General features: G+C 39.6%; 2 protein-coding genes across 16 annotated transcripts in view; one reads left to right on the top strand and one right to left on the bottom strand.

Annotated features, from left to right (window-relative positions):
• On the bottom strand, window positions 1-13,426 carry LOC144309599 (rho GTPase-activating protein 20-like). 3 transcript variants are annotated; one of them, XR_013375547.1, is made up of 6 exons: window positions 13,286-13,426; window positions 12,175-12,286; window positions 6,717-6,892; window positions 5,239-5,400; window positions 1,280-1,391; window positions 1-909 (listed from the first exon to the last, which is right to left on the bottom strand). XR_013375547.1 is itself a non-coding variant. In XM_077890689.1 (5 exons), the coding sequence occupies exons 3-5, from the start codon at window positions 6,873-6,875 to the stop codon at window positions 1,353-1,355; spliced, it is 360 nt and encodes a 119-aa protein (XP_077746815.1). In that variant the 5' UTR covers window positions 6,876-6,892; window positions 12,175-12,286; window positions 13,286-13,426; the 3' UTR covers window positions 1-1,352. The 3 variants fall into 3 exon arrangements, 1 of the variants encoding a protein (XP_077746815.1); XM_077890689.1 differs by having other exon boundaries at window positions 1-1,391; XR_013375548.1 differs by lacking the exons at window positions 1-909; window positions 1,280-1,391; window positions 5,239-5,400; window positions 6,717-6,892 and adding an exon at window positions 7,819-8,021.
• A 6,175-nt stretch (window positions 13,427-19,601) lies between these two features.
• Window positions 19,602-25,852, top strand: part of LOC144309603 (rho GTPase-activating protein 20-like) — a 52,896-nt gene continuing 46,645 nt past the window's right edge. For 3 of the 13 annotated variants that reach the window (XM_077890696.1, XM_077890695.1, XM_077890702.1), the window contains exons 1-3: window positions 19,610-19,839; window positions 20,643-20,788; window positions 23,812-23,932. The gene's annotated coding sequence lies outside the window, so the exon portion shown is untranslated. Of the gene's footprint in view, window positions 19,840-19,920; window positions 20,165-20,642; window positions 20,789-23,811; window positions 23,933-25,852 lie in introns of those variants that run through there. The other 10 variants (XM_077890697.1, XM_077890701.1, XM_077890693.1 and 7 more) reach the window with 8 other exon arrangements.

The raw sequence follows: 25,852 nt of genomic DNA on the forward strand, positions 1-25,852 counted from the left end.
GAAGAAAAAAGAGATATTTTGTGGGAAGATTTCCTCAATATGAATATATGGGACCAAGGAAAAAACGTTAAATGGAAATAGCTGGGTGTTGGATGGGGTTCATTTATCATTCATTGGAAAAATAAAGAAAGAGGAAACGTCAAGCGTCATTATGGAGATTCCAGTCTTCAGTGACTTAGTAAACTGTAGACATGTAGATGGATGGACCCATGCCAGATGGGTACTTTGTAGCATTCTACAGTTTTGCCTTTTTGGAAATCACTATCACTCTCAGTGGCTTGGATTCAGCAGTTTGTTTTTATGTCACTGATGAAAAACAAACACTTGTCTTATACCAACATATTCTCAGACATGACACAAGACTAATCTTAATACCTAATGACGTGGGTTACCCTAAAGATTTCCTCAACACAATGAGGTATGTGTCATAAAATGCAGATGTCAAAACTATGGAGGGATTTATGATATGTGTCTCCAGGTTCTGAATCTAAACTCTGTTTTACAAAATGGGGTGTTGCCAGAGAGCTGTGGTCAGCTAGGCTCCAATAATACTCACTCTAGTCTCAGGGGAACTTCTCCTAGTTCTATTAATTACTTTATTAGAAACGTATTTTACAGCCATTATCTTATTTAATCTTTACAGCATATCTGAGATTTAGACATTATTTTTATCCACATGTTAGGGATGAATAAACTGATACTGAGCTTGAGTAATAGGTCAAATGTCATATAGCTGATTAATGGGAGCACTGGAGTTTGTACTCTGGAGAGGTGGTTTGAAGTCAAGTCAGGTCCTTTTTACTCAATGATGTTGGTTCTTTTCAACTCATTTTAAAGAGCACTGGAATCCTATGGTACCTCAAGACCACTGAGCCAAACGAGGAGGGAGGAGGAATAAAGCCTTGCGCTCTGGTTTCAAACAAAACACATTTATATATTACAAATAGAAATACAAAATTATGCATTATATGCTTAACTACATATATAATATATATGTGAGATCCATTTAAAACTGTGTTTAAAAAAATTCCCAAACACTCTAACATACCATGCTATCTCCTAATACAGCTAGAAACTTTTTGAAGTTTCTATGCTTTCTTTGTTCTCCAACAGTATGAAACCTCCCTTGAACTGTGAGCCAGCCTTCAGAAGAAGGAGCAGCTGGGAATTATTGCCCTGGGGATGCTCTGGGCTCCAAAACGGGGCTAAGTATCTACCATGACCCCCAGCAACCTTACTGTCTGCATCTGGCCAAAGCCAATTAAATTATTCACAGTACCTGCAGCCTTCTCATTGTTATCACAACTCATTGAATTCTCTCCCAAGAGAGAAGTGATGTCTTCTCCAAATATCTAGAGGCAATTTTCAATCAAAAAGTGTACAAGACAAGCCTGTAATGCAAAAAGTCCACAAAGGGGTGCTCTTTTTTATATGGCATAGCTATAAGTCACATTTTGTTTATAAATCTTGGATCTAACCAATAATGTGAAAGACTTCTAAGAAGAATGCAGAGTTGATAAAAAATACATAGAAACCTGAGTTCCCTAAGAAAAATAAAATAGAGTGATACTTTACAGTGTACTTTCGGTACAGATTTTAAAATACTACTAGTCAGTGGGCTAAAGTTCTAATTTGTGGCCTAGTTTAATAGCTAACTTTGTGATATCAATGGTTACATTTTTAAAACTAGGATGGTTTTCAAAGTAACCTACTTTATTAAACTTTACTTATTTTTCAAATTTTCGTTTCCAGTTTATATTGGATTGTAACTTATGTATAATGTCTTATTTAAATGTGTAAACCATAGACAAAAACTTATGAAATCCATTTCTTAAATGAGGAAGTATCTTAGTTGGAAGGTGGAGATTATCATAGGTTTTTTTGTTTGTTTGTTTCTTGAGGAAAATCTCACATGGCTGGAGAGAAAACATGTCTGTCTATCTAACAGCAGTCCCTTCTCATGTCTTGCTTTGCCTAATGCTGGCTCTAGACATGAGCTTGGGATAAAGCTGTCATCTTATTAGGCAGGTGTGACTACATTAGGAATTCCTGGAATACTCTAGTAGTTTCTGTCTGATGTAGCAGAGGCAAAAGAGTAGCCAAGTATTTTTCTAAATGAGCCACAACTTGCAGAGCAAGGCCAATGTGTTTGGAGCCATGGGTGCTCATAGTGCCCGAGCCAACTAGAATCTGCCAGTAATGACCAGAGGAGCTGGGTGTTGTTACCACTGTGTCATGAGGAGCCATGGCTTTGCCCAAGGTTACAAGTTCCCCGCTCAAGGATCAGGCTGAGAGTTTAACCTTGGCTTGTCAAACTCCAGAGCCCAGGTTCTTTCCTACCATATCACACCACTCTTCTCTCTCTTTTGTTTAGTCAGTCTAGTATTGAATATCTTGGATGGGAAGGAAGCGACTCAACAGCTCTGCATTTACCACTTTAACAACACCCCTTCCCAATTTCCACCAGAGTAGGATAACGAACTCTGCCATTCCAAGGAGGCCTATGAAGATGTGCTCTTTTCAGTACTGATCCATCCAATTTACTACCACACATTTCAGATTCAAAGCATGGATTCTAAACCCCAGAGGACACAAATGAGAGCTCTCTCTACCTTTTTTATGAAGTTGTCTTACAATTCCAAGCTCCAGGAATTAGGCAGACAAAGAATGCTTGGGGCTATATGCAGTGATAAAATAAAAGCTGTCATCTGATTGGATGAGGTTCATTGCTTAATGTTGTATAACACCCCAAAAAGGTATCACAAGAGAACAACATTCGCTTTTGGTAGCTGGGCTAGAAGCCTAAAGTCAGAAAGATGCACTTCTGAATAAGGCAAGTCATTGCACTTAGGAAGCTGGAAGCATAGAGATAGAGAACAGAGAACATCTCTCTAGATCTAGTACACAACCCGCTGTAGCAGAGTTCCAGGCATGAATGTATACGAAAATGTTTCACTGAATTCGATTTCTGGGCTAACCCTCTCTGGTTAAATGTTTGACAAACATAAGGTTATACCATGGGCTGTTGATGCTCTAGGATCTCTCTTAGGCCACTGAGTTTTGTCTACCAGTTTCATATATTCAGAAGGTGTACAATGGCTAAGGATTCCACATTAATAAGGTCAGGTGAAGAGCAATAATAGCCATGAGGCTTGCCTGTATTCTGAAACTGGCCTCCACAGGTGTGAAGAATTAAAACTCTTTGGCATTGATCGGTATTTTAGTGGACAAAGTGGCAAAAAGTAAGACAATATTTTCCTAATAGCATATTGGCTGTATTTCTGAGACATGACCAGATTAGAGCAATTATTGCATCATTGCCTTTGGGCTGCATTTATTTTCTCCTCCTCAGTCAATTCATCAATAACGCCAAGCCATTTATCATAAAGGTAGAATGAAAATATACATCCTTGGATATTTCGAAGAAAATCCTTATGTAGATAAAAAAAAGATATATACAAACAAACATAGATATAAAATAGAAAATATATATTGGAAGTTTTACAGAGAAAACACTGAGTTGAAACTTCACTTCAGTCCCTACTTCCTTCATAGATACTCAAACTGTGACCCACACAGAGCTCAGCTCTAACTATCCATTTACTTGCACATGCAAAAGCAGGAGAGTAGATTTTCTCCAACAAAAATGAAAGCATCAAAGCAGAGCCTAGGCTTCAGTGGAAAGGAAGACAAAGCTCCCTTCCATCATATGGCACTTACTCTTTTGTGTACTTTTTTGCAAACTATTACAAAAGCTACTCTCATAACTGCTTCATTCTTCCTTTCTTTAACTGTATAAAAGTAGACGGTCTAATGGCAAACTCATGATGGTCCTGAGGATATATTCATTTCTAGTGTAGGCCAATTCTCCAGATAGTTTGACATGATACTATTCAGGCCAAGGTTGCAGAGTCTGATTCCCCACAAAGATTAGTCAACTTTAGGAAGGGAAAACTTTTGAAATGTGTAAGAACTCTATGCACATGTGGTCACCATCTTCCTAGTCTGTGCTTATAACATGGAAATAGAAAAGACCCTACTAAGTCTTGCTAGAAGCATCAATTCCATGTGTGCACCTTAAAGAGGGCTACACTTATCATGTTACCCGAGTACCTAATGTATCATCATTCTTTCCCCTGTCTCTTGATCCCTATATATATATATATATATATATATATATATATATATATATATATATTTAGTGGTGTGTTTTACTGTAGCCCAGTGTAGTAGTGGTCAGGGAGTATTGCTATTTATTGTATAGTTGAACAGTAATGGCGGAGAAGGAAAGACCAAATGTGACAAGGAAGGACCAAATATGATCTTGATTCTAAGAGTGTCATCATTACTGCATTACCATAGTTTTGTTTAGAGCTGTTAGCATGTACCAAGGTAGATGGATTAAATTCTTTGTTTTAGTTCTCACTTCTTTCTCCATTACCATTTTAGCAATACAATGGGATATCTGTGATTTAGGTATATAATTTCGAAATTAATCTATTTCTTGAGTCGATCCATTGAATTTTCAGAATTCCAAACTACTTTTGTCCGTTGCACCTACTTCAAAAGTTAGATTTATCAAAAGAGGCATGTAGCAAGAGCTGGTTGCCATGTTGTTATCACTTTGGATGGTGGGCTGGACATCACAAATATTAACTAAAGGATGCTTAGGATGTGGTGAAAGCAGACACAAATGGCAAAATCTTTCCTCCATGACTTATAAAGTAAAAGGCACTAAGAAACAGGAGACAATGATGGTTAAGAATGATTTGGTCACCTCACTGAGCCTTTTTGGATTCCTGATAAAGTAAACATTTGCTTACTATTGTGAACTTCTATGTCTATTTTCAAATGTTTCATATGATTTTTCTTTTGGAAACTGCCTTCATTAGGAGGGTGGTGAGGAAGTCATCAAAAGCAGGATGTTTGCTTTGGTGAACATTATGTATGTGCCAGTGGATATTTTGAAATTTCTTATTATTACTAGTAGTCATATTAGTATTAGTATTCTGCATGGAGCCTTCAGGTGGGGGTGTGTGGTAAAAACAAAGTATTTCTAATGTATGGGGCTTTTAACTCCTACAGTATCTTCCTTAAATTTTGATTTCATGAAGTTTTTTCCAGTGTGTCAAATTCTTAATCAGTTATGCCTATGATGGTTCTTGGAAAATCATGATTGAAAGACACCAATCACCACTTGAGCTACTCATGTGTGGATAAAGCTAGAACTTTCCCCACCTTTAAAACAGATGCTACCACAAGAACAGATTCGCTGTCCAAGTTCACTCTGTCCCCAGAATTTAGTTTCTCCTTTAGGATTCTGCATGATTTTCTACTTCCTGATTTTCTGAAGATGCCTTTCGTGAGTGGTCCTTTCTGATTGATAAATGAAAGCATATCCTGTAGGAAAAGAAGAATAGTATATGGCATTTCATATCCCAATCCCAGAGCAAAAGCTTGCTTCCTTTTTGAAAGACCTAGGGAATGTGACAATATGTGGTTTTACAGCTGGGGGGACTAAAGTCCATTTAGATTCTTTAGTCAATGTCTCTCTATAGTTTCTACCCAAAAATCCACCTTACAGTCATACACTGAAACATTGTAATCACTTATTTTAATTTGATTTTTTTCATTGTATTTACCCTTTTAAATCAAACTCCATGTTTCAAGGCCTTTGTGGAATCCTTGCCTGTCTCCTACTTTACCAGTCTTTTCTCCTTATCCCTTCCATAGATGGTCTTCCCCCAAGTATGGAAATCTTTTTGCCATACTCATTTCCCATTTGTTGATTCGTCTTTAAGTGATTGCATGCTGCATTCCTACTACCTCTATTTCCTTTCCTCTATTAAAATCAAGCTCAAATGCTCTCTTCTTATTCTCCAATTACATTTCCTTCTTGAGTCTTTCACTGTCCTTTGCTCTATCGTCATGTCCTCTCCCTGCAGTGTAGAAAGATAATAAGGGCTGGAGTCAGAAAGACCAAGGGATCGGAAATCTATTATCCTTCTATTCTATTGTGTGACCTGGGGCACATGCGAACTGTACTGAAACATTTCTAATTCATTTGTAAAGTGTGGAGGATGATAGTTCTAGCTACCCCCAAAATTGCTGTGATACAAGGACCGGGGTAGTAGCTAGCATGTAACTAACGTGGTATATGTCTTCACACCTAGCATAACATTCCCAAATCTAGTGTAGTGCTTTCAGAGGTACTGGGTACTTTGTAAATTTCCACAGTAACAATTCAGTAGACCGATTTGAGATAACACAGGTCAAACTCTGTGGCTGTCATTTAACATATACTGTTAGGATTAATGGATTCATATTTGCCGTAGGATGAGTCTTTATGCTTAGGTAAGATGTTTTCTGTTGTTAGATTAAGTAGACTCAGTTGAAGGAGACTGGAGTCTACTGTGAGTTCAGAAAACAATGGGAAAATGTGAAGATGATTCATGCACACAGAGTCCATTTTGACTGATCTGAACAGGCCTACATGGGTCTCTATGGAAACAAGTGGAATGGACAAAAAGTTGTCCTGATGTATTGGCCTCATGACTCTGCAGTGGCTAAATCAAATGATACTACCAAGGCTTCTCAGCCACAGCCAGGGGCTGTCTAATAATTTCCATATTTGGGGGTAGGTTTGTATGAAAACACTTGGCCTCTCCGAGTTTCTTCTCCTCAGGGAGGCAATAAAAGACCAAACTGAGACCTACCAGAATTGGGAAGGGCAAGTTGTCATTATCATAGACATCCATGAGGGAAACTCCAAAGAGCTGTCCTGGTTTTGCCGACGGTGCAGTAGTGCACTGGTTGTTTTGGCAAGTGCCAGCGCACCGCCAAAAGGCCGAGTTTCTGAAAGTACTGCTTTTCATGGTCTTGTGGCCTGTATCTAAGGAAGAAGGCTGATTAGTGTATTTTAATTCACTTAGCCTTATTTTCACCATGGCCATTATACAGCATGTTCATGTAGTGTAAATGTTCCCAGGATGATTAATTAATGGGTCACTTCAAAAGGGTCAAGTAATGTCAAATATATATGGAAAAAAAATTGGGGCATTTGACTTTCAAAGGGAAAGTATGAATTTTCCAAACCTATTTGACAGGGGAAGCCTTTCTGGGAATGGGAAAACAATGCATGGATCATATATTCTATCTACACTGATAGCAATCTCCGTCTATACACTGGCATATGTAAGAAATGTACAGTTCTGTAGTTCTAAATAGCTCACTTGATGTCTAGTTTGATTCTCTGTTCCAAGACTGCTAGAGATTTAGGATTTCTTAATTGCCCCCATGAGTGTGTCTATGTTCTGGAGTCTTTTGGTGCTGCAGAGGCTGTAAAATGGTGAAGTGGCACTTATCTGATTGTTCTGTGTCATTGATGTATACTAATAGCCGCTGAGGTGTCCAGACTGCTATCTGACCGTGGGAAATTGGTCTGTACACCTGTTGCTGAGGCATGTCTCTCAATCGCAGTGGCTTTCTATTTCTTCCATACTATTCTGGGACTGATTGAAATACATTTACTAACTGATCTGTTCCATGTTGAGGTATAAGCAACTCTGCATGGACATAGAGGGCCCCTTCTTTCTTAGACATGTCAGCTCATTATTCTGTGAGAAATTTCTGCTTCCTTTTGGTTTCCATGCAGGAAATGGTGCAGATATCCCATGTACCTCCCCAGTGGTTTGGGGCTTTTCCTATGGGATTGCCACCGAAATCTTCGACTCTATGCCATGAATCTTTTTTGTTTCCTAGAAAGCTAAATCTTGAAGACTCATAAGCAACAAGATTTATTTATTTTTTTTTATTTACTTATTTATTCATGAAAAAACACAGAGAGAGGCAGAGACATAGGCAGAGGAAGAAGCAGGCTCTGGGCAAAGAGCCTGATGTGGGACTCGATCCGGGAACTCGGGGATCACACCTTGAGCCAAAGGCAGACGTTCAACAGCTGAGCCACCCAGGTGTCCCTTAAATAGATTTTAAAACTTTTCCAAATTCACATGGTAAATAATCTAGAATAGGATTGAAATTCAGGGCTGTACGATTAAAAAAATCAATGTTCATAACTAAGATTCTATGTTCTTATTTTAGCCCCAGTGCCTTCTTTTTGACAACTCTGGTCCATAAATTATGCTAACAGTTAATGCACTTAATTACACCTATAGGTTATTTTTCACTGAAACACATGGATACCATACATTTCTTCTGCTTGAAAAAACTAGAATTTACCCATTTGCCTTCCAGATAAAACCTTGTATTTGTTAGTGTGGTATTCAGAAAGTAAAAGTAAATTAGGGAGATCAGAGTGAAGAAACAGGGGACTCAAGATGAGTTAAAGTTCAGAGTGATTAATGTACTTAATTGTATTTACTTATTTATGTTTTTTAAATTATCAAAGAAAATATCGGATTTCTGATAATATGGATTTCTGATATTTTTCTTAATTTACATTTAAAACTACCATCATGGGGTGCCTGGGTGATTCAGTCAGTTAAGTGGCCAACTCTCAATTGCGACTTGGGTCATGATCTCAGGATCCTGGGATTGAACCTCACATTGGGCTAGGCAGTCAGCATTGAACCTGTTTCAAGATTTTCTCTCTCCCTCTCCTTCCTTCCCTCCCTCCACTCTCTCTCTCTCTCTCTCTAAAATAAATAAATAAATAATAAATAAATAAATAAATAAATAAATAAATAATATAATAATATATTTTTAAATAGAAAAAATAAAACTATGATCATAATCACCAATGAACTAATTGAAAAATAACCTGTTGGGTGATATGGATATTTAAAAATCGGTGAAATATATTTTGTCAGATAGCAATTTCCAGCCTGACTTGGGAGAGAAGATAGCTGCATTTAAATACACAAACCACACATGCACAGATACATGCATGCACATGATTTACTGACTACCAAATAGTCATTAATGATAACAAGTGTTTTTTTAGGGTTTGGAAGAGGCATAGTCAGCAAAATGTTCCTGATGGAGATGGGCTGTGTGCTGAACTTTGAAGGATATGATACATTTCTGTTTCAGTAAAAGGGAGGAGAGAACAGAAGAGAGCCATGTGTAAATAAACAGAGGTAGAAAATTGCAATGTGTAACATATGTTTGATTAGATCAGAAAATATGTACAGGAGTAGTGGGGGAGTTGAGGTCATGTTATGTATCTGTGGTCTTTAAATGCTTCACTAGTAATTTAGATGTTATCTTATAAATAGTGGGGAATCATGGTAGGTGAGTACATGAGCTCCTCAATAGTAGGTTCTCTTAAAAAATTAACTCTTGGGTGCTTCTAGATGTACATAAGGAACACTTTATTATAATGATCTTTTAAGGGCCCATCCACTGCTAACTCTAGCAAAAGTGTTATACATTTAAATGTTACTGGTACCTGATTCATACAGACTTAATATTATAACCTGGCTTTTATACTTTTTAAGATACAAGATCAATGATGTCAGTGTCCATTACATATTCTGCACTTAAATCCTTGTGAAAACTTTCCAGCATAATCAGTTGATGAGGTGGATAAAATGAAATAGAGAACATGGAAAGCAACATTATCATAACTGTGTAGTCTTCCTTTAATCTTTCCTTCCAAGTACTGATTGATTTACTCTTTAATACCATAATTCAGTATATATCATCAATGTATATCATTAATTTATTATATATCCCCATCATTTCAACTAGGTGCTGAGGATTCACAGATGAATTAGGCTTGACCTCAAAGACACATGTACTTGGATAGAGCATAAGATACATATATGTTAGATGTATTGGGTTCATGGAAGGAAGAATGAGTGAATGGCTGTTCTACTATGTTGTGGTACATGACTTCACTATGGGCAGAATGTTGACTGAGTCACTCCTGTTACTTCTCCTTTCACCCAGACAAACCAGACAAAGTACCACTACCCCCAGCCCATTTTTTGAGGTGGCACTTTGAAACTGGCCTCTAAACTTTCCTAATTGCAATATATAAAGAGTAGTTCATTCTGTCATCTCAGCATGGCAAAATCCTTTTAAAAAAAAGATTTTATATATTTATTCATAAGACACACATAGAGAGAGAGGCAGAGACAGAGGCCGAGGGAGAAGCAGGCTCCTCACAGGGAGCCCAATGCAGGACTTGATCCCAGGGCCCTGGGATCATGCCCTGAGCCAAAGGCAGATGCTCAAACACCGAGCCACCCAGGCATCCATCAGCATGGCAACATCTTAGCCATTTTTCAATATGTTATACATTTGTGCACACCACTGTGGATCTTTCCCACAAAATCTTTTTACCTCAAAGTAGTGTCCCCTAAAGGTAAGAGGTGATCACAGCTGCAGAAAAATTTAGAGGACTCTAAAGAATAGAGAAGTCAAAAAAGGACTGTCCCTGTTCCCACTGGGACTCCTAGGAGGCAGTTGTGTGTGTCTAAGCAGAGAGGGTTGGGATGATCCCAGAGTCTTCTGTGCCATGGAAGCCTTGTGGAAGAGGTCCAGGAGTAGGGATGAAGAGGACAATAAATGGAGGACTGCTGAGGGAGACCATGGGGGAATTTCTGATGTGTTAGCAGATGCTAATGAGTTATGATGCCATTGACCAAAAACTATGAAACCAAGCCTGTACCAACTTTTTTAGTGTATGCCTGATATTTGGATTGAAAGTATTGTGACTGCTACCTAAGTCATGGGATCAAATATCTTTTCCCTCAGCCTTCTCTATTAAGAAATTATCTCTGTCCTCTATATGTCTACTCCATGTTTAAATCATTCCCGTGACACTTTTGTGGGGGAGATTATAGTAGAGTAACTAATGCTACCTGTCCTGTTTTCTTTATGAGATTGTAATTTGGGCAGCCCGGGTGGCTTAGCAGTTTAGCGCCGCCTTCGGCCCAGGGCCTGATCCTGGAGACCCAGGATCGAGTCCCATGTCGGGCTCCCTGCGTGGAGCCTGCTTCTCCCTCTGCCTGTATCTCTGCCTCTCTCTCTGTGTGTGTCTCTCATTAATAAATAAATAAATAAAATCTTTAAAAAAAAGGAGATTGTAATTTTGTTGGATTAAGTCATATTTATCTTGTTATATCCCATCCCTTGTAGGGTCAAACACAGGGTCTTATACTTCTCACATAGTAGGTACTTCGTATATAATATGTAATATGTTACAAAATGAACTGAATTGTAAAGAAAATACCATTGAGTTTGTATTCCAGAAAAGACCATTTCCTATACTGCATTGTAGGACAACGTAGCATCACACAGTTCTTTATCACATACATTAATGAGTTCTTACATAAATAAGCGAAGGGACAAAAATATTAGCAAAATGCTGTCAGTTACATAATAAGAGTTTTGCAGAGAATGTACTCTGAGTTCTATAAAGCAGATAATTCAGTCCTGTGGCTCCAAATAGGCATTTATCATGTCTCCAGAATGCCCCTTTCTTTTTTTTTAAAATTTATTTATGATAGTCACAGAGAGAGAGAGAGAGAGAGAGAGGCAGAGACATAGGCAGAGGGAGAAGTAGGCCCCAAGTACCGGGAGCCCGACATGGGATTCGATCCCGGGTCTCCAGGACCGCACCCTGAGCCAAAGGCAGGTGCCAAACTGCTACACCACCCAGGGATCCCCCTGCCCCTTTCTTTATTCCATCATTATAGAAGCTCTAATCATAGGGCACAATTTTAGAGAATATGTAAGTTAATGTGAAAAACCCCAGCTGTGATTCCTAAATAAACATCAAGAAAATGAACAGAAAAAACCTTAGTGTGAAACATTTACCTTGAAGAATTTTCTTCTTTCTCTGATACTGGCTTGATTACAGGGGGCTGTTGGAGTAATCGTTATATTTCCTTTGTGATTTTTTATTTTATGCCATTCTTGTAAAAACTGAATTTGTCTGATTTATTAATTTCTGTTTTGAGACATGAAAAATCACTCATCTCTATTTAAATTTTCTTTGTATTGATTACCAACATCTCCATGAATCTGTATGAGACTGTCCCGGAAGACGACTTACCTCATTTTGAGAAGATGAGATATTGACTATTTCATGCATATAGCAAAATGTTAGAATAGTGTCTTGTAATTAAAATTAACTGTATCTATAAGGATATGATTATGAAATAAATATTGGAAAATCTGGTTGAGAAAATAGAAACTACTCACCCCATTAAAAATAATTTTTAAGGGTGCCTGGCTGGTTCAGTCAGTGGAGCATGTGACTTTTGATCTTGGGGTTGTTTATAAGTTTGAGTCTCACGTTGGGTCTAGAGATTACCTAAAAAAATTTTTTATATGTCTCAAATTCTGAAACACTCATGATGAACATGACACCCAAAGTGCATTTTTACAATAAATGTGTTACTTTGAGAAGAAATATCTTTGTGTCTAACTAAAGAATATGACAAACCTGAACTTTTATATTCTAGAACTAAAAGTCTTACTGTTTGACATTTTTATGTTCATTTATACATTTTATAGAAATATAGACATTTCTAGAAATATAAATATTTTCACATTTCCCCCTATACATATGCTTGCATATTTATATTTCATTTCTAAGGTATTTATATTTTTTGACCTACTTCATACTTTAGAGATAGTGATGGTTAACTCATTAAACACCCAAACCAAGCAAATAAAACAACAGCACTCTATAGTGGTGCAGGCCATTTATGTGTGTATCTCTTAACATGGATCCCACAGCATCATGGTAAACAAGACAAATACTTTGGATAGAACAAATGCCTTTGCGATGTTCTTACAAATTTATATTCCCATTAATGGTGATATACCAAGAATAGAGTATATTTTTAATTTCTTTTAGGACCACAGCTATGTTTTCCTTCTCACAGCAAATGGTAAGATATCATCACTATTGGGAATTGAAGTCCATAAAAGAGAAAAAAATAGTTCTTCAATGACCAAATGTGATTTTCAGAAGTCATGTTTAGTGAGTAACATGATTAATCTTGCATTTAAAAAGAGTCAGAAAAGATAAAAGGAAGAACATCTTCCTTCTTTTGAACTACATTTCACTCCACAAATACTAATAAACAAAGAGTAGAGAGTCATGTGAAAAACCTATAAAGGATAATTCAATACAGGAACTTGCATAGAATTATTTTCCATTAACTAATCAGAACTTGCATTAATGTAAATGAAATCTATTTTAGCTTCCAGGAATACCATTGATTCTTTAAGGGACCTAAAAGAATAAAGAATGAATGTATAAGAATAGTAATACGATGGTAATGTGTAATAATTATACATCTACCTAATTGCAAGATATAGTGCAAAGTGTAATCAGTACTGTTGTTGTGCCCAAGATTGCGAATCCAAGAAACCACCGAGGAGCTGACAACGATGCAAGCGCACGAGGGTTTATTAGCAAGCTTGAGCTTGGGTCCAGGTATACCCGACACAGCGGAACAGGGACTTGGACCCCAAAGTGGGTTACAGCTGGGTTTTTATGGGCTGGTCTAGGGGATTTTCAGAAGGGATGGAGGAATCTCAAGTTCTGTTTATATTCTGATAGGGGGCTTTCAAGGGCATTGAGCTCTGTTCTTATTCTAATAGGGGCTTCCTGCCCTTGGCTTGGGGTCTGTTCTTATTCTAATATGGGATTTTCTACCATGAGCATGGGCTCTGTTGTCTTTCTGATATGGGATTACCTGCCGAGGACACTGAGGACATTCTGCAGTTTTTCCCATAAAGTTCAGCTCTTATTCACAGGGGCATAAAATGGCTGTACTTGTGCTAATGCTAAACTTGAGGTGGAATGGCTTTGATTTTTCTTGGCCTCCACACTGTGAAGAGCAATTTAGTAATCATTAATAATTCTCAGATGTTTCCCTCATAGTCCAGTGGTACAAAGCAATTGTTGTACATTTTCTGCTGATATCAGCCATCACTTTAAAATTGGTTTTGTTTATCTTTACTGAGTACAATAATTGGCTGTTTTTTATTTCAAATAACTTTTAAATATGAAAATATTTTGATATTATATTACATATGTTGCACTTAAATTACATGCTGTAGCCTTCCACAACTCACCCTGATACTTTTGGTTTTCTTACATGCGAACTGAAATGTCCTTTGAAAAAAATCCTTCATTAGCTGATAAGTCTCCTTTTGTTGACGTATCCTAGAGATATGGTAATTCCAGAAAGAGGATATGGAGACAAGAATTTTAATCACTAAATCACAAAATCTTTTATAAAATTGAATAACCTCCAGATGCTATTCTTTTTAGCCTTGTAAACTAATGGAAACATATTTCAAACTGTACATTTTTCTTCCCTTTAATGAGGTCACTTGTACCTTTTAGTGGTCTACAAATAGCAAGCTAAATAAAAGAATGTCTTCTTTCTTTATACTCTGATAGCACTAAAAATGAACAACAGCCTCTCTGCTAAGCTTGTCTATTGTTATCTCCAGCCTCGTAGGCATATTTCATTTAAATTAATCCTTGTCTTTCATGAACATACACATTTGGTCTTGGCATGTAGCTGGGCCAGTGGCCATTTTTAACGATGTAGCATAATAGACCCATGGGAGGAGAAAATAGTGTTCTATTTGTTAGTACTTCTCAAAGTACTTTGGTTTGCATACAAAATTACCTGGGGATCTTGGTAAAATATAGTTTCTGACTCAGGAGGGCTGGGGTAAAGCCTGATGATTCACATTTCTAATAAATCTCAGGTGACCCAGTGCTGCTGGTCTGCTGACCCTCACTTTGTTTGCTAGGTATGATCAAAGTGATGTATTTTCATCTTTTCTCTTGAATTGAGTGCAAGCTTGGGGGAAGGGACCTAACCTATCTTTATCTATTCTTTAGCAGGGCCAAGCACAGCACTCGGCATCTGGTGGGCGCTCAATAAACATATGTTGCATACCAGACGATACACCAAGAGTAAAGACTCCCTGTTCTCTGGTGCCCTAAATTTTCTTTTCTCTCAGAATGTATAACAACAAGGGACCCTCTTCTCACCTAGTAACGTGATCTGGTTACAAGTCAGAGTAGTAAATTGAAATTATAAGGTTGCACTAGAAGTCACAGAACCAGGATGACAATTTTACTTTTTTTTTCACCTCTTCCCTGCTTTCCTTTGTCTAGCTAGAACATATTCTAGGAGTGGTGCCCTCTTCAACTCCTCATGGTCCAAAGTACTGAAGTATTAAGCCTCTTAGAGGGAAAGTAAGGGAGGAGCACAGGAGGCTGAGGGTAACACCTTGAAAGTTCTCTTTAACTTGAGAATATCAACAGAGGGTCACCCAGACTTACACATGCATTGCTTTGACCTTCTTCTAAGATGTAAAATTGTTTGTTCTTGAGGTTATTTATCCACAGTTGTTTTTTTAGTTAGAATTGCTCCTAAGTATTTTTGGAAAATGAAGAGGTCACAGGTGTGTGGCTGTTGCATTTTGCCCCTAGATCATTAGGCATCCACCTTCAAGAGTGTACAGTGAAGCCATCCTGTGGGATGCTTGGGCAGCTTGCCTTCTTCGTGTGATGGACGTGTAGACAGTCTTATACCCACTCGGTGCTTAGAAAATCAGTGTTAACAAAAAGACATTAAAGGCATTAAATTGGCAAAGAAGAAGTCAAACTCTCCCTCTTCTTCAATGACATGATACTCTACATAGAAAACCCAAAAGACTCCACCCCAAGATTGCTAGAACTCATACAGCAATTTCGCAGCGTGGCAGGATAGAAAATCAATGCCCAGAAGTCAGTGGCATTTCTATATACTAACAATGAGACTGAAGAAAGAGAAATTAAGGAGTCCATCCCATTTACAATTGCACCCAAAAGCATAAGATACCTAGGAATAAACCTAACCAAAGGGATAAAGTATCTATACACTAAAAAGTATAGAACACTTCTGAAAGAAATTGAGGAAGACACAAAGAGATGGAAAAATATTCCATGCTCATGGATTGGCAGAATTAAGATTGTGAAAATGTCAATGTTACCCAGGGCAATGTACACATTTAATGCAATCCCTATCAAAATACCATGGACTTTCTTCAGAGAGTTAGAACAAATTATTTTAAGATTTGTGTGGAATCAGAAAAGACCCCGAATAGCCAGAGAATTTTAAAAAAGAAAACCATAGCTGGGACCATCACAATGCCAGATTTCAGGTTGTACTACAAAGCTGTGGTCATCCAGACAGTGTGGTACTGGCACAAAAACATAGATCAATGGAACAGAATAGAGAATCCAGAAGTCGACCCTAAACTTTATGGTCAACTAATATTCGACAAAGGAGGAAAGACTATCCACTGGAAGAAAGACAGTCTCTTCAATAGATGGTGCTGGGAAAACTGGACATCCACATGCAGAGGAATGAAACTAGACCACGCTCTTTCACCATACACAAAGATAAACTCAAAATGGATGAAAGATCTAAATGTGAGACAAGATTCCATCAAAATCCTAGAGGAGAACACAGGCAACACCCTTTTTGAAGTCAACCACAGTAACTTCTTGCGAGATATATCCATGAAGGCAAAAGAAACAAAAGCAAAAATGAACTATTGGGACTTCATCGAAATAAGAAGCTTTTGCACAGCGAAGGATACAATCAACAAAACTCAAAGGCAACCTACAGAATGGGAGAAGATATTTGCAAATGACATATCAGATAAAGGGCTAGTTTCCAAGATCTATAAAGAACTTCTTAAACTCAACACCAAAGAAACCAACAATCCAATCATGAAATGGGCAAAGACATGAACAGAAATCTCACAGAGGAAGACATAGACATGGCCAACATGCACATAAGAAAATGCTTTGCATCACTTGCCATCAGGGAAATACAAATCAAAACCACAATGAGATCCCACCTCACACCAGTGAGAATGGGGAAACCACAAATGTTGGAGAGGATGCAGAGAAAAGGGAACCCTCTTACACTGTTGGTGGGAATGTGAACTGGTGCAGCCACTCTGGAAAACTGTGTGCAGGTTCCTCAAAGAGTTAAAAATAGACCTGCCCTACGACCCAGCAATTGCGCTGTTGGAGATTTACCCCAAAGATACAGATGCAATGAAACGCCGGGACACCTGCACCCTGATGTTTATAGCAGCAATGGCCACAATAGCCAAACTGTGGAAGGAGCCTCGATGTCCATCGAAAGATGAATGGATAAAGAAGATGTGGTTTATGTATACAATGGAATATTACTCAGCCATTAGAAATGACAAATACCGGGGATCACTGGGTGGCGCAGCGGTTTGGCGCCTGCCTTTGGCCCAGGGCGCGATCCTGGAGACCCGGGATCGAATCCCACGTCAGGCTTCTGGTGCATGGAGCCTGCTTCTCCCTCTGCCTATGTCTCTGCCTCTCTCTCTCTCTCTGTGTGACTATCATAAATAAATAAAAATTAAAAAAAATAAATGAGAAATACCCACCATTTGTTTCAACGTGGATGGAACTGGAGGATATTATGCTGAGTGAAGTAAGTCAGTTGGAGAAGGACAAACATTGTATGTTCTCATTCATTTGGGAATATAAATAATAGTGAAAGGGAATAGAAGGGAAGGGAGAAGAAATGTGTGGGAAATACCAGAAAGGGAGACAGAACATAAAGACTCCTAACTCTGGGAAACGAACTAGGTGTGGTGGAAGGGGAGGAGGGTGGGCGGTGGGGGTGAATGGGTGACAGGCACTGAGGGGGGCACTTGACAGGATGAGCACTGGGTGTTATTTTGTATATTGTAAATTGAACACCAATAAAAAATAAATTTATTAAATAAAAAAATTAAAAGAATAAATTCTAGAATCTCCAGAATTATACCAACAATTATTTACATATTCAGAAAAATGAAACCGAAAAAAATATTTCCTTAAGTGCTCAGTATTGATATAAAATTCCTCATAAAGAGAAACAATTTTTATTTGTAGTAAGCTGAGCATGTGGCTCTACCAGTATCATGCCCGAGTTCTCCCTCTAAGTTCCTGGTGGAAGTAGTGAAAGATGGTGATTTAAACACACCTGTGTATACACAGGTACAAAAGACTAAAGGGTGTAAGGAAAATATTTTACGGCTACTTGGCCTATTAGCTATGTTTCAAACTGATCAAAATCTGATAACACTGTCATAGGCAGCATTCTAAGAGGGCAGAAAAATCCATGACTTCTAAGGAGCACATTTTAGATACTCTCCTCTGTTTGAGTGTGGCCAGAGTCTGTGAATATGATAGGATTCACATCCCGGATTAAATTCATCAAAGGTAAAAAAAAAAAAATCATCAAAGGGGAAATTAACTGACTAGGTCTAATCCAATCAGATGAATCCTTAAAAGAGATCTCCATGAAGTCAAAGAGACTCGCAGTATGAGAAGGTCTATGGAAGAGCCATCTGGCTAAGGCACAAGACTCCCCTCTGGCCAACGAGCAAAACAATAACGCCAGTCCAAGAAACACAAGGTTATTAATTCTGCCAACAACCAAGGGGCTTGGAAGAGAACCCTGGATCTTCTGGGTTGATGGATGCAAGCGGATGAGATTCCACTTGCAGAGACACCTGTATTTCAACCGAGTGAGATTCTTAAGCTGAGCATCCAGCTGTGTCACACCAACCCCTGACCTACCCGACAATAATAAATGTGTGTTATCTTAAGCCATCAACTTGCGGTAACTTGTCATGCAATCATAGAACAGTAAGACACTAGGGCATTTCTCATTTAAGCAAGTAGGATAGCATGTCTGGTAGGTAGTTTTCGGGGCTTGAGTTTTACAAATAATATTTCTAGCTCCTTCAAGAACTACACTGTTTTTGCAATTGACATGGATTGTGCACTCTCTTCCAAGCTTCTCATCCTAAGGTAAAATCCGTGAATTCGTGGGTCAAAATTCCCTGACAACTTCTTCAGTGTGTCTGGGCCTGTTTGGTGGGGGAACTTATGCCCGAGCAACTTATTCCCGCGCACAGAGGCAGCCCCTGCGGCTCCGGCTGACAGCACAGGACAAGGGCTGCGGCTCACCCCTTTCACCCCAACCCGATTCCTTTGTTTTTGAAGAAGAATGTATTTATTCACGATAGACACACAGAGAAAGAGAGAGAGCGAGGCAGAGACACAGGCAGAGGCAGAGGCAGGCTCCACGCAGGGAGCCCCACGCGGACTCCACCCCTGGGCTCCAGGGTCAGGCCCAGGCTGAAGGCGCGTCAACCGCTGGGCCGCCCGGGCCGCCCCCAATTTCTTAAAAGCTGCGCGGGCAGACAGTCACCAGGCCCTCTCCAGCTGTGCTCGGTGCCACGCAGGCGGCTTCTTGACTGGCTGGAAGCATCTAAGCAAAAGTTTGCGGGGGGGGGGGTCCCTGGGGCCACGTTAAGATGCAACCGGCGCGCAGTTCACATCACTTTGAAAATAGCTTTGAAAAAAAAAATCGCTTTGAAACTGCCGAACTGGGATCCTGGGCCTCACTCCGCAGGCCTCGGAGCGGGCGTCAGAGCCAGGTTTTGCAGTCCTCTCGCCTCAGCTGCGGCCCCGCGACCACAATTCCAGGTGCCCGCCAGGACCCTTCGAGCCCCGACAGCCCGGAAGCGCCTGACCACGCCTACCCACTGCGCCTGCGCGAGGCGCCCCCTCCGGCGAGCGGGGAGACTGGCGCTGGGCGGGCCGAGAGGCTCGTCGCGCCTGCGCGAAGGCCCCGGGGAGCAGCGTCGTTACTTTCCAAACGACTGGCGGGAACCGTTGGAGGCTGTGCGGTCGCCGTCTGGTCTGCCGGGCAGCAGCGCGCTCCCTCGTCCCTAGGCCTGGCCGTGGCGCCGCAGCTCTCCCGCGAGCAGAGGCGGAAATCGTGGCCCAGTTCTTCTGTGAGTCCCCCTCCCGCAGGCCAGAGGGCGGGGACAGCTGAGGCCAGCGGCCCTGGAGGCCCGGCCGGCCCGGAGGCGGGGGCCGGGGGTGGGGGGCGGCTCTGCTCCAGCGCCCGCCTGGCTGGAGAATCTAATCTAGGCGCCTTGCTCCTGGGGGAGCGGGAAGCCCAGGTGCTGCCCGGCCTGCCTCGCGCCGCGCCCCTGCACCAGCAGCCTTGCGGGAAACTGCGGATCCCACAGGCTGCCCAGCCCGGCCGCCCGGCACCACCCCGAGCGGTGGAGCCCAGTGCACTTTGAACAGCCCATCCACCAAGCTTTGATTCCGGTACTGAGGGCGATGGGCTAGATTTAGGACCAGGCCATGCTTGTACCCTCTGATAGACTCTGGCAGGAGAAGAGGAGGGAAAAGTGAGGGAGAGGCTTGCTCTGGAGCATCCGACCGGTTAATCAATCAATTGCTAATCCAGACGCAAAAGCCTATTTCCACACCCTGTGATCACGTAACCTGAATTGGGGCTTGCATTACCCTGAGCTTGTAGTTCTACTTGGACGCTAGGTTAATGCAGTTTGGCATTTTTATTTCCGCATAAACGCAGGTATCGTGTTCTTTTGATTTAGAAGCAACATTTTTAAGGATTTTCAGTGGCACTTTTCCCCTACTCTGCTTTCAGCAAGACACGCACAAACGCACGTTTAGGCTTTTTCAGTTTGATGCCATGAATGAAACCGCAGCCACATCTAAATAGGCTTTATTTTCCAGAGTTACAAAGTGGAAATAACTTTAACATTCCTTTTGTTTTCAGCATTTGGCATCAACAGCATTTTATATCAGCGTGGCATATATCCATCTGAAACCTCTACCAGAGGGCAGAAATACGGACTCACCTTGCTTATAACAACAGATCCTGAGCTCATAAAATAATTCAATCATGTAGTGGACAAGTGAAAGGTATTTAATTGTTGAAAACCAATTTGAGTTTTGCAGGTCTTCTTGGACCCGTACTTTCTGGCATCTTGGTGTTCATTTTTCAGCTCTATACAAAGAGGTGTAGAACACTGCAATCTCAAATATAGTGATTCTCCATCGGAAGGAAGCAAATAATAAAGTGAAAGAAAGTCCACTCTTCCCTACCGCATTTTGAGTGGGTTAAATACGTTGATGTTAGGAATCTGATCTGGCTTCACAAAACAATCTCTATCAACTCCTTTTGAAGTGATTTTTGCAGTTCGTGTAGCCAGGTGGAACAAGTTGGAATTTTACATAACTATGATGATGTTTATTATTGGAGAGAAATCCACTACATATTTTTAACATGATATATTTTCTATAGCTGCCTACAGTTTAAAACCGTCATTATTTTAAGATAAAAGAAAATGAAATTGGATCCAGCCTGGGAACTAAACTTAAAAAAAATACTACTAATAGAATACCCAATAAAGTTTTTTAATGTCTTACTGTCTTCATTTGTCTTTGTTAAAATCCTGCCTGTACGTTAGCCATTTCTATCTGAACACCCCTTGTTTTTTCTTAGCTCAAGAAATTACTGAATACTTGTTGAATGGATACTTGTTCTCCATCTATTCTGTCTCTTTTTTCCCCCATTTTTTTCTCTACTTAGGATTCTCACTTCTAATTTTTCTGTGTTATAGGATGTTTCTCCCTGGCTCCTCATTTCACCTTCCAAAACTAGTTCCAAAAAAAAAAAAAATTACAGTAATTTTTTTATACCTGAGTCATATATATATATATTTTTTGTTTGTTTGTTTGTTTGTTTGTTTCAAGAGGCTTTATTTTTAAAATCTATTAATTGTGTTTTTATCATCTTCAGGGCTAAATCACCCAGGGCGATACTCAGATTACTTAGCCTGAAACATAGAAGTAACTAAGAATCTATGTCACCTTAATTTGATGAAGAAGCAAGCCCTGCCTAAGTTACTGGTTTTTAGGTTGTCTCCTTTAAGACTACACTTAGGACATTTCACCTCAGTTGTATGTAGACCTTCCTATTTAATTTGTCCCTTTTATTTTAGTTAGAATGGAGGAATTGCCCTTCTTAGAGGCAAATTGTTCAATCTCTTTGAATCCCCATCCCTCTAGCCTTCTTAAGGAATCTACCCTAGTTCTTCTCTGGTATGTCTGATTTCTTTGTTTTGAGATATTTTCATTGGTTTCATTTGTCTTCAGTTTTAAAAGAAAAAAATTTCCACCCACCCCAGATCTTTAAGTGACTACCCAATCTCTTCCTCTTCCGAGCAAAATTGAGACAAGGTTTGTTTTTGTCAAGGGGTCAGCAAGACTGATGGCCCATATCCAGCAAGTGGCCTATTTTTGTACTACCTGCAAACTGAGTGTTTTCAGATTTTTAAAGGCTAGTTTTTAAAAAACTATGTAAGAGACCTAGGTGGCCCACAAGTCCTAAATATTACAAGATTGTTTTTGTGTCTTAAAAAAAAACAAAACTGTGTATTCTTGAGTATATTATCCCAAGTTCCAATATTAATTCAGGGCTCATTATGAGGCCCCCTTATTATAATCTCTAAGATGACTTCTGACACATTCATAACTTTACTAACAATCTTTGTGTAGTTGACTCATAAACATACATCCAACCCAAGTCTTCTCTTTGCTCATATAGTAAGTGGCTCCCTTGATATCCACATGTGGCTAACCAAGTGATACTTGAAAACTAAATTTAAGGGGGTCCTGGCTGGCTCAGTCAGTAGAGCATGCAACTCTTGATCTTGGGTTGTAAGTTCCAGCCCCACATTGTGTGTGGAGATTACTTAGAAATAAAACCTTAGGGCAGCCCGGGTGGCTCAGCAGTTTAGCACTGCCTTCAGCCCAGGGCATGATCCTGGAGACCTGGGATTGAGTCCCACATCAGGCTCCCTGCATGGAGCCTGCTTCTCCCTCTGCCTGTATCTCTTCCTCTCTCTCTATCTGTCATGAATAAATAAATAAAATCTTTACAAAAGAAGAAAAATAAAACCTTAAAAAAATTGTAAGCATTGTGTCTCATTTCCGTTCTCTTTCAATGAATGGATCAACCTTCCAACCAGTGGTATAAACCAGAAAGTTGGCAACTATCTCTGAGTATTTCCTCTTCCTTAGTCTCATAAGTATCCAATAAATCTTAACAATTTTAACCACGAAATCTCTTGACTCTACCTATACTGATCCATCTCTACCAATTTATCCTTCTATAAGCCTTCAGTACCTCTTGCTTGAATTACTAATCAATTAGCATCCCTAGATCCTCTCTTTACTTCCACTCTACTTTCCACACATCACAGCCTAAAGGATAGTTCTGAAATATAAGTTTAATCACATCACACCCTACTTCAGACACAGTAATGACTTCCCTGATTCTTGAACTATAAGTTCTTTAATTTACCCCATGTGACCTTGTGTGGTCTGACCCCTATGTATCTTGCACAAACCGACCTTGTTCATTCTCCCTTTCTTAACTGTATTTGTATTACCCTTTCAATCCTCTGGTCAGATACTTTTCGCTTTTCAGTATTTTAGACCTGTACCCTTTTCTGTAATCTTTTGCATATTTAATGGTATTTATTTGTAGAACTGAAGTCAAGTGAGAATTCCCTGAGTCAAGTTTTCCTATATTCTCTCATTGGATCACATACTGCACCTTCTTAACATTTATTACAATTAAAAATTTGCATTTATTGCTGCAGTGATTAGATTAATGCTCATCTTCTGGAATTTACCTTGGATTAGAGTATACTGCATGTTCACTACTCTGTGCTTAGCATTCAGTACTAACTACATCTGGTACGGATACTGAGAATTGGACAACGGGAGCTAGGTTATTGTGAGGCAAGTTTTCTGTACAGGTTGGAGGAGTTCCAAAATACCAGTGGTAGGAATTTGCTAAGGGCAGAAAGTGAGACCTGGGAAGAGTTACTTTGTAATGCAGTGAACCAAAAAAGATGCCCTGTTCTGTATTGCAGATTGGTTATACAAGTGTTCAGTTCAGAAACTGGTGGTATTCATCTCAAATATTGAAAGCGGTGAAGTCCTTGAAAGGTGGAAGTTTGATATTGAGTGCGACAAGACTGCAAAAGATGACAGGTAAGTATGAATTAAACTGCTTCCACTTTCATAGATTTTTTTTCCAAAACTTGTTTTCTTGACTAACTGAGTTCTAACTATATTGAACTAGTTTCGTATAAGGTAGTTTGTTTCTAACTATGTTAGATCTCCCGTGGAGAAGAATAAGACTCACAAACTGTGCTCACAAAAGAGTCGTGCCTATTATGGACTTGTATAGTGTACTTTTAACATAACTGCCCTTAGTCTAAAATCCATAAATTTCACCCTTTAGTATTTATGGTGCTATATGTAAGCTACACATGATGTATTAGGTGGGCCATTTAATGGATTGTGTCAAGGTACTTTTAACCATGAAGTATTATCCTAGATTTTCTCCTAGCTTGATATGCAGCTCTACTGTATTTCATTTAACGCTATAAACTTCCTAAGACACTCTGAACTGAAGTTCTTAGATCCTCTGGATGGGAAATGCCCCCTCATTATATGCTAATTCTTAGCATTGTCCCAGGCATGCTTACCTGTAAACTCAGAACTCTCTCGCATAATGAAATGTAGTTTGTTCCTGAAGCCTTTGGTCTGTTTTAGAAAATGATTATTTTATTTTTTAATGAATTTATTTTTTATTGGTGTTCAATTTACCAACATACAGAATAACACCCAGTGCTCATGCCGTCAAGTGCCCCCCTCAGTGCCCACCACCCAGTCACCCCCACCCCCGCCCTCCTCCCCTGCCACCACCCCTAGTTCGTTTCCCAGAGTTAGGAGTATGTATGTTCCGTCTCCCTTTCTGATATTTCCCACACATTTCTTCTCCCTTCCCTTATATCCCCTTTCACTATTATTTATATTCCCCAAATGAATGAGAACATACAATGTTTGTCCTTCTCCGACTGACTTACTGCACTCAGCATAATACCCTGCAGTTCCATCCACGTTAAGCAAATGGTGGGTATTTGTCATTTCTAATGGCTGAGTAATGTTCCATTGTATACATAAACCACATCTTCTTTATCCATTCATCTTTCGATGGACATCGAGGCTCCTTCCACAGTTTGGCTATTGTGGACATTGCTTCCAGAAACATCCGGGTGCAGGTGGGTGCAGGTGTCCCGGCGTTTCATTGCATCTGCATCTCTGAAGTAAATCCCAGAGGTGCAACTGCTGGGTCATAGTGCAGGGCTATTTTTAACTCTTTGAGGAACCTCCACACAGTTCTCCAGAGTGGCTGCACCAGTTCACGTTCCCACCAACAGTGTAAGAGGGTTCCCTTTTCTCCGCATCCTCTCCATCATTTGTGGTTTCCTGCCTTGTTAATTTTCCCAACTCTCATGGTGTAAGGTGGTATCTCATTGTGGTTTTGGTTTGTATTTCCCTGATGGCAAGTGATGCAGAGCATTTTCTCATGTGCGTGTTGGCCATGTCTATGTCTTCCTCTGTGAGATTTCTCTTCATGTCTTTTGCCCATTTCATGATTGGATTGTATGTTTCTTTGGTGTTGAGTTTAAGAAGTTCTTTATAGATCTTGGATGCTAACCCTTTTTATCTGATATGACATTTGCAAATATCTTCTCCCATTCTGTAAGTTGTCTTGTAGTTTTGTTGACTGTATCCTTTGCTGTGCAAAAGCTTCTTATCTTGATGAAGTCCCAATAGTTCATTTTTGCTTTTGTTTCTTTTGCCTTCATGGATGTATCTTGCAAGAAGTTATTGTGGCCGAGTTCAAAAAGGGTGTTCCCTGTGTTCTACTCTAGGATTTTGATGGAATCTTGTCTCACATTTAGATTTTTCATCCATTTTGAGTTTATCTTTGTGTGTGGTGAAAGAGCGTGGTCTAGTTTCATTCCTCTGCATGTGGATGTCCAATTTTCCCAGCACCATTTATTAAAGAGACTGTCTTTCTTCCAATGGATAGTCTTTCCTCCTTTATCGAATATTAGT

This window comes from Canis aureus, unplaced genomic scaffold (genome assembly GCF_053574225.1).
Source record: "Canis aureus isolate CA01 unplaced genomic scaffold, VMU_Caureus_v.1.0 ptg000124l_RagTag, whole genome shotgun sequence".
In the NCBI taxonomy this organism is placed as follows: Eukaryota; Metazoa; Chordata; class Mammalia; order Carnivora; family Canidae; genus Canis; species Canis aureus.

Excerpts from the sequence above, each read along its gene's own strand:
- LOC144309599 (XM_077890689.1), bottom strand. The coding sequence starts at position 6,875 with ATGAAAAGCAGTACTTTCAGAAACTCGGCCTTTTGGCGGTGCGCTGGC. Across the intron at positions 5,401-6,716 it reads ACTTGCCCTTCCCAATTCTG|GATATGCTTTCATTTATCAA; the intron begins GTAGGTCTCAGT and ends CTTTTCCTACAG. Across the intron at positions 1,392-5,238 it reads TGGTAGCATCTGTTTTAAAG|GCTTGTCTTGTACACTTTTT; the intron begins GTGGGGAAAGTT and ends TTTGCATTACAG.